The sequence below is a fragment of the Notothenia rossii genome, assembly GCF_949606895.1.
Source record: "Notothenia rossii genome assembly, chromosome: 8".
Taxonomy (NCBI): domain Eukaryota; kingdom Metazoa; phylum Chordata; class Actinopteri; order Perciformes; family Nototheniidae; genus Notothenia; species Notothenia rossii.
Genome location: NC_136906.1, coordinates 64,169,007 through 64,177,763, shown reverse-complemented (window position 1 = coordinate 64,177,763; position 8,757 = coordinate 64,169,007). Strand labels below are relative to the sequence as shown.

At 39.8% G+C, this 8,757-nt stretch overlaps 1 protein-coding gene across 1 annotated transcript; it reads left to right on the top strand.

Annotated features, from left to right (window-relative positions):
- The first annotated feature begins 244 nt into the window (after positions 1-244).
- Positions 245-8,550, top strand: LOC307017432 (alpha-N-acetylgalactosaminidase-like). The gene is made up of 9 exons (XM_079647027.1): positions 245-457; positions 4,206-4,362; positions 4,926-5,066; positions 5,905-6,116; positions 6,200-6,294; positions 6,439-6,600; positions 6,758-6,955; positions 7,107-7,247; positions 7,986-8,550. The coding sequence occupies exons 2-9, from the start codon at positions 4,208-4,210 to the stop codon at positions 8,184-8,186; spliced, it is 1,305 nt and encodes a 434-aa protein (XP_079503153.1). The 5' UTR covers positions 245-457; positions 4,206-4,207; the 3' UTR covers positions 8,187-8,550.
- The last annotated feature ends 207 nt before the right edge of the window (positions 8,551-8,757 follow it).

Genomic DNA, 8,757 nt, shown 5'->3' with positions numbered 1-8,757 from the left:
GTGTTAAACCAGTTGTAATGATTAACAATACTTTTTTTTTCAGTCTCAGTGCACCTCCTGCTGGAGTCTGCTATGTTGGAATTCCTCTCTAATCAAATGGTCTTTTATTAAGACCACATAACAGACGTAAATGTATATTTTGTAGACGCAGGTGAAATACAAATATAAAATGGAACTCGGCCCATGGGCATAGGTGTATAAAGAGAACGCGAACGCGGCCCCTCCAACTTCCTGTAATTCCGCTGTCAGCTGACTCAACCGCCAGGTCACGTGGCTCTCGTTTATGTTCCATTGGAGTGGGTCACTTAGTAAACGGAATATAAGCTTTGGCGAACACTGCAGAAAATGTAGAGGAAGAACAAAGAGGAAGAAGAAGATAAAAGCTGAGATTCGGAGTTGAGGAGACTCATTCTCCTTTGTCTTTCTTCCTTTACTGAGAGCAGGTCACTACATTTAAGTAAGTAGGTTTGTCTTTTCATAAGTATACACTGTATTTGTATACAATGTATTTGTATACCCTACACGGCTTATTTGTTTTGACAAGTATTGGATGCTCTGTGTTACATACAAACTACAGTTTAGTGACAGATATGGACATGTAAGCCCACACTTTACAACAAGATGATAGTTTATGCTAAACACGTTTTTCATGTGTTATACCTGTCATGTTGTAAGAAATGTATGTTATTTGGATAAGTAGTTTTATGATTTAGATCAGTGGTTCTCAACTGGTCAGAGTTGAGAACCACTCAACTCGACTAAGCCTTATTTTCGCTTAGCGGGCTAATTTAAGGGAAACTCGGGGTTTCCGTTCCTAGGACGCTGGTTCTCTTTTTAGCGGGCTAGACCTCCATGGTAACTTATGCTGAACGGCTAGCCTGCTCCGGAGCAGGTTAGGTTGCAGCTTACCACAGTTGAAGACTTCTCCACGCTACTTTCAAACTGTGAGTAAACAACGTACGCTTCACTTGGAGGCTGTCTGAAGGTGTACACACAGGTCTCTCAGATGGACTTGGTATCACATAAATAACGATATTCAGTAATAAGTCTGGCAACAATAGCTGGTTTAAATGATTTATTGGAGCTCGCAATGTTTTTGAACAGACATCCCCAGTGAACTCGTTTTTTATTTTTGTAGTCCTCGCTGTTCGCGTCCGGATATCGCCATCGTAACCACAACCTCACACACTGGTACTGAATGTGCATCAAAGTCTTCCTACCGAGCCAAATATACCAAAAGATTTATGTAAACGACAGAAGAAGCGATCGAAATGTGTATTTCAGTCGAAGACCACGCCCCCCACCTCTGTGCCCCAGTTGATCAGGAAACCAGTTAATCCGGAACACCGGCAAAAATCACCGACTGTGTGAACGTGAAAATGAATAGAATATCACCTCCCATCTTCAGAGCAATCTGACAATTACATATCTGCCACAACATAAGTAACCGGATCAAAGTAACAGTACGTACTGTCCGCGGCACTGTGAGTGCAGACGTCGATGTGTTTCATTATCATTCATATCACACAGGGGCGGATCTAGACACATATTCATGGGGTGGCAGGAGATTTTGAGGGGTGGCATGCATCCCCTGGCAGAAGTATATGGTGATTTAATCGCAGTCATATCAATGTTAACTTGGAAAGCCACAATATTAATATTTTAACTCAATAACATTAGGTGACATTATTGTGGCACATCAGTAAAGCCTTACATATAAATATATAAGGTGGCAGACTTAATTTAATGAATTTTAACTGAATGAGTTTTTTTCGCTCTTAGACCAGCAGGCAGAGTCCTGCACGGGTCTGATTTTCAAGACCCGCTCCCGCCCCGCACCCGTGACGTGCAATACCTAACCCGCCCCGCTACCCGCACATATTGCCAATTAGTTCCGCAACCCGACCCGACCCGCCGGCACAAGATCCGCAATCCGACCCGAACCCGCATATATATAAGCAGTGAAAACGTGCAATTATTAACACACGCAGTTGCATATTCTGCTCAAAAAGCCGGGGATGTTGGTTATTTTCTCCATCTAGGATGACACCAAAAGCCTCCCAGACGTTGGATTTCGCTCTTGAGGAAGAGTTATTGAAAATGCTGTATTCTCCGCTATAGAGAGCTTCACCTCAGCCATTCAGAATGTGGTGCGCTCAGCAGCAGATAGATGCACTGCAGAGATTATGATTATGTTCGGTCCCGCGGAGGAGAGGTCTGAGGATTTAAACATTAAACTAAATTATTATTGTTTAAATATATTTATTATGCAACACCCGCAACCCGACCCGCATCATCTTTGTTTTACCCAGAAGCGAACCCGGAAAAAAGCGTTTGAAAAAATACCACCCGCAAATCACCTTTTTTGCGGGTCACCCGTCGGGTACCCGCGGATACCCGACCCGATGCAGGACTCTGCCAGCAGGTGTACCAATCTATGCAGACTGCTGCAATAAGAACATTAATTAACTCTCGTCTATGTTTGTCTGAATTAATATGATACTATTAACAATCATATTATTCCTATCAGCTGTCAATCACTGTTATGATTCACATATTCATTTATTATTGAATAAACTATATTTTTTGGAGGAGTTAATGATGAATGCTCCTCAAGATGCTTGCTCGGCCTCCTTCAAATTTGAAAGAACTAATTAGCGTTCACACCTGCCTTGTATAGTCTGGTTGAATCGAACCCTGGTGCGTTTAGCCGCTTGGTGCGGTTCATTTGGGTTGGTGTGAACACAGTCCGAGACCTCTTAACTAAACAAGCGGACTCTGGTCTGCTAAAATAGGTGGTCTCGGAGCGCTTGCTTGCAAACTCTGGAGCGGTTCATTGCTGGTGTGAACGCAGTCCGCACCAAAACATAGGAAGCGTAGTATTTACGTGTCACAAGAATGCGGATATCTTCAAAATCTTTAGCGAAAGAGTCTTTCAAGACATCCGCGGTTGTTTAGTTAAAGAGTGAAGCAGAATTAAGTGTTGAACAGTGTCGTGTAAAGTAAAAATTCTCCGTCAGCTACATAAAAGTAAGAACACCTGTCGTCGGTGAAACACTGACTTTTACACAGTAAAAGTACTTCAATGTATTGTAAGTAGTAGGCTAACTAATACAAAGTCAAACAGTATCAATAACATTAAGAACTTATGGTAACAATTTATTTTTTATCACTCATCAAAGATAGCAGAAAACATGCATTATGTACTATTGAGGGGACTCTGACAGAGGATTACTCACAAAGTACACAGTAAAGTACTTCCTTTTTATTTCTGGTAGCAGTCAACTAGTACCGAGTCCAACAGTATCAGTTTTATTCAGAACTTCTGCTAAAAAATATTTGTATCACTCATTGAATATAGCAGGAAACAAAATGAAGAGTGCAGAATCGCTGTATGCTTTAAATCTCCTTAGTTACAATGTTGTCCATTTTAGACAAAGGCGTATTATAATTACAGCCCTAATAACATTCATTTTCTGGGCTCAATATGTGTATTGGCTGTTTTCGTTGTGATCGCTAAATTCACCTTGTTTATAATATTATCACTATAACACTGACCCAGATCGCTGGATCGCTAGAAACACCGCTGTCATCTGGTTGGCAAGGGCTGTTCCATGCTCTGCTCAACCTCCCGGCGGGAGGCTCCCGCCTTCCCCATTGGACTCAGTAGCGCCCCCTGCTGCCGTGGAGCATGTGCCAGCCACGGCGGAATATTACTGCCAAAAGTCACTTTTTGGCAGTAATAAGAAGAAAGAGTTTTGTAGTTGTAAAAACAAGTTTTGTACTTGTAAAAAAAAGTGTTGTAGTTGTAAAAGAAATGTGTGTACTTATAAAACCTATGCTGAATTTGTCTCTCAAACATCATTTATTAGAAAAATGTTATGTGTTTGTTTGATGGATACGTTTTTTCTTTGCAAAACTAAATGCATTAGTTTGTAGATGGTGTTTTGTATTTGCAAACCACATTGTGTTTGTTAGTTAATCATGAGGCATTTGTAAAACCTATTTAGTTTGTTTGTGGAGTTATGGCAGGAAATTAGCTCCATAGAATGCACCCAGAAATGCTTCAACAACCACAACATTGTTTTGCTGCATGACATGAATACAGAGGCAGCAAAACCTTTCACGAGACATTCATAGCACATTAACTGTGATGTCATCCATCAAGCTAACATCTGATTCAACCTATTCCTTTTCCTCTGCAGTTATGCATTTAGCAGAGCTTTTATTTGTGTCTTCGCTCTCTGTGGCCACCTTCGCCCTCGACAATGGACTAATGAGGGTCCCTCCCATGGGCTGGCTGGCATGGGAACGATACCGCTGTGACATCGACTGTGACCACGACCCCAAGAACTGCATCAGGCAAGCCTACATAATATTAATAGAGCACACTGTGATTTCACTAGAGCTTTCCTTTTAAAAGCAGGGGTTATTTCACCTTGTCACCAACTTTTGCATTATCGAAATTCCGTCCATTCCGATAAGCCACCCTGAACCGGCACTTATATACTTCTTCTGTACATGATAACCTATTTTAAAATGTAGCATGTTGGCAGACATTGCTGCTGAACAATCAGAATAATGGTTTCCTGTCTGTTTTATTTTACTACAACCATCCTATTTAAGTTTTGATGTGGGGCTCCGGGAAACCAAAAAAGTTTAGTGGAAAAATACATTTGCATTCAAACATTTCCATTTTCCTAGAATTTATATTATTTAAAGAATTTTAAATGTCAAAATGTGTTTATTCTTAAGCTTGAGAACCTTTTTTTGTAACAATGAGTGAAACCACTTATTTGTATAAAAATTACTTCACAAACTACAGGAGAACAAGTTTTACTTTCATGATATTATTATTTTACATTTGCTTTTAAGATGTGTTTACTCGACCTTACACGTAATGAGCTGTTCTGTCTTCCCTCCAGTGAGAATCTGTTCATGGACATGGCAGACCGACTGTCGGAGGACGGCTGGAGGGAACTGGGCTACGTGTATGTGAATATAGATGACTGCTGGTCCTCCATGAAGAGGGACGACAATGGACGGCTACAGGCTGACCCCAAAAGGTAACGGTGCAGTGTGTTCTGTCTACACACACACGCACACGCACGCACACATGCACACACACACACACACGAGCTGTTTCCTCAGTGCAAATATTAATCTGTAACTTATTGGCTTGTAAGTCAATAAAACAGTACAACAATGTCATTACAATGTGACAGTCATGCAATCATGTGACTAAAAATGTTGTACATTTGTAGTCAGTAGTTTCACAACTCTGCGGGGTATATAAGTTATTATATGCAGCACCAGCATATGTACAAAGAAGACATTGGTGAAATGTGGAGGTTAAAAAACAAACATAATAAAGCACAAAAAACAATGATATAGTACTTATAAGCTTAAAATGAACAACTGTAGGCTTTGCCAATTTAGAGATTCACTATTTGAGTGGAAAATATCCTCTACCGTATTGGTTCAGGCATAACACTGTTTTTAGTAAGATTTTATTTTTATTTGATGTACTTTTTTTGTGTACTTACTTCAATTGTGTATACTAACTTCAATGTGTATACTAAATTTGTATATGTGTATACTTTAGTTTGAATATGTTTGTATTTCGTATTCTATAGAGCTACTCTGTACTTATGTATATATTTACTGTTTTTTTATTTTCTACTGTAAATATGTAAATAATTGCTTTTTGTGTTTATTTCACATTTTATCTTAATATTTGATTCATGTGCAATGCATTGTTTACATGCTGCCGTGACAACAATTTTTCCCAATTTGGATCTATAAAGTAAGTATTTTCTTTACTATATTAAAAAAGGAGTGCCTGAGACTGTACGCTGTGTTATTGGTATATCGTTCCAACTGCCCATTTTTGCACTCATTCAGATTCCCAGGAGGCATCCATAAACTGGCACGCTACATGCATGACAGGGGTCTCAAGCTGGGCATCTACGGGGACATGGGCACACACACCTGCGGGGGCTACCCGGGGACAACACTGGACAAGATAGAGTTAGACGCTCAGACCTTTGCCGACTGGGAGGTGGATATGTTTAAATTTGATGGTTGTTATTCTAACGCCACAGAGCAAGAGCAGGGTAAGAGATGAAGAAGGAACCTTTACATCGTATTTAATGAGATGAAGCTGACTTGATTTGACTGTTGTTCCTCTCTTGGACAGGTTACCCTCTAATGTCAAAGGCTTTAAATGCTACTGGACGTCCCATTGGCTACTCCTGCAGTTGGCCTGCCTACCAGGGGGGCCTACCACCTAAGGTATAATCATCTCAAAGTATAACATAATTCAGGTCATTGAAAAATATCCCCAGTGGAAGTAGACTGTTTTGAGGAATTTGTTGTAATAATTTAAATCCAAATATCATTGATTAACTTTTTTGTGAAACTGAATTTTGTTTTTAGGTAAACTACACGCAGTTGGGTGAGATCTGCAACCTGTGGCGTAACTATGGCGACATCCAGGATTCTTGGGACAGTGTGCTGAAAATTATTAACTGGTTCTTTGAAAACCAAGATGTCCTGGGACCTGCAGCTGGACCTGGAAAGTGGAACGACCCTGATATGGTTTGTTCAACTGTTTAATATATAACATATTTACTGTTTACTATTTTCTATTCAGTCTGTTAATTAGTTCAGGAAGCACCAGTACTATGAGTTAAAAAGCTACAGGTATGAACACTTGTTTTATCCTCTATTGATTGTGTAATTTTGACTTCCACAGTTGATTGCTGGTGACTTTGGCCTCAGCATGGAACAGTCTCGGTCTCAGATGGCTATTTGGGTGATTATGGCTGCTCCTCTTTTTATGTCCAATGACTTGCGCACCATCAACAGTGGGGCCCGCAGCATCCTGCAGAACAAAATTGCAATCAGCATGAATCAGGATCCCATGGGCATCCAAGGAAGGCGCATTTTAAAGGTGACTCTCTTTTGCTGGGTCCTTTCAGCTTCTTGCAAGTGATCAGAATGGGGAAACAAACTGATATTAGCTGCTCAGACCTTTTACATATAAATAACTTCTCATTCTTGGTGTCATTGTGAACAATTTCTCTTTCTTTTTTGTCTGGCAGGAGAAGAGTGGCATTGATGTGTACTGGCGCCCACTGTCAAAAAATGCCAGTGCATTGGTCTTCTTCAGTCGTCGTAATGACATGCCCTACCGATACCAGACTACCCTCAGCAAACTCAACTACACCAAAGGCACCTACCAGGTTTGTTTTTCCTAATTGAACATCTGGCCCTTGGCATTCCATTTGTTGATCATTTCAGCACCATCCCTTTTTTACTTTCTAGATTAACATCTATATATCTATGTCCTATATCTATTTTCTTCTTTGTCTGTGGTACCCACTCATCAGAACATTACTATATCAAAATATAATGCTGTGGTTGATAAAAAGAAAAGTACAAAATACTAATAATGCTACACTTGAAACTTACTACAGCCACATAAGTCAAGCCCTCTTACCGTCTCTAATGGGTTGCCACAGGGGATTTATCTTGGTCCACTTCTATTTACATTATAGATAATTAACATTTTATGCAGATAATACAATTGATATGCCACATGGTTTGCCACAGTCTGCATTTGATGATTTACAATTATCAATTATTTTACCAACTTGTTTTTTTATGTAGATAAGACCAAGAACATGGTATTCTCAACTTCCACCACTGTAACCACTTCTGAATTTCCTGCCATTAAAACTTTGAATGGCACCCATTGTATGTCTGATCTGAACTGTAAAACTGTTGTTACAGCAACTTCAATGTTAGCACTTTGTTTATGGGTGATATTTGTCTGATTGTGATGATGTGCACTTATTCTACGGTTGTGGTCCGTTGGATCCATACAAATACATTTAACCAGTTTTATTTTACATTTTGTTAACCCAGTGAGGATGTATTCAGCAGGAAAATCACTTTTTCTCGTATACTCTCACACTCAGGTCTATGATGTCTTCACGGAGAAGACCATGACGCTGAAAGACTCCACTAGCTTCGTAGTGTCAGTGAACCCAACAGGTGTGGTCATGTGGTATGTGTCTGCGCCTGCCAAACGGAACATCCGCCAGTTCTACAGAGGTGGCAGACTGCAGGGATCGTTCTTCGATGATGATGAAAACGCCATTTCTCCTGTCTTCCTCTGATCCCTGACTGATTTCACTTTATTACATTAGGATGTAAGAGTGTCATCTTAAAAGCATGGCACTAGCTATTACAAGTACAGTAATCCATTGAAGCTCAGGGGCAGCAATCTGAAAATGCTCCTTATCTGTATTTTTTCTCTTAAATACTTCACATATTATCAATAAAACAAAACCCACTTAATGTGATTGAAAAATCCATGATTTTGAACACATGTATGTACTTCACAGAGAATTAGGGCAGATGATTAATTGTATCTGTTGAGATCTCCAAAAAGCTAAATGACTGGTTTCAGATCAGCACTTTAATGCAGATTATTCTGTGAATTATGTTCTTCACTGAAATAAATATTTTAAATTAAGCAAAGGGTTGGTGGTCATTATGTTTGGAATCATTTAGGTGCAGCACTGTTTATTGTGATGTATAATCACCCCATCAAAAATAAAAATGCTGTTCTCGAACAAAATAAATGTACACATAGAAAAACTGTGGCTCCATCTGACACTCAAAGAAATGTCTCCACTCTGACTGTTAGTTATGCTAACACTCCTGCTATGGACAAATGCATCACTG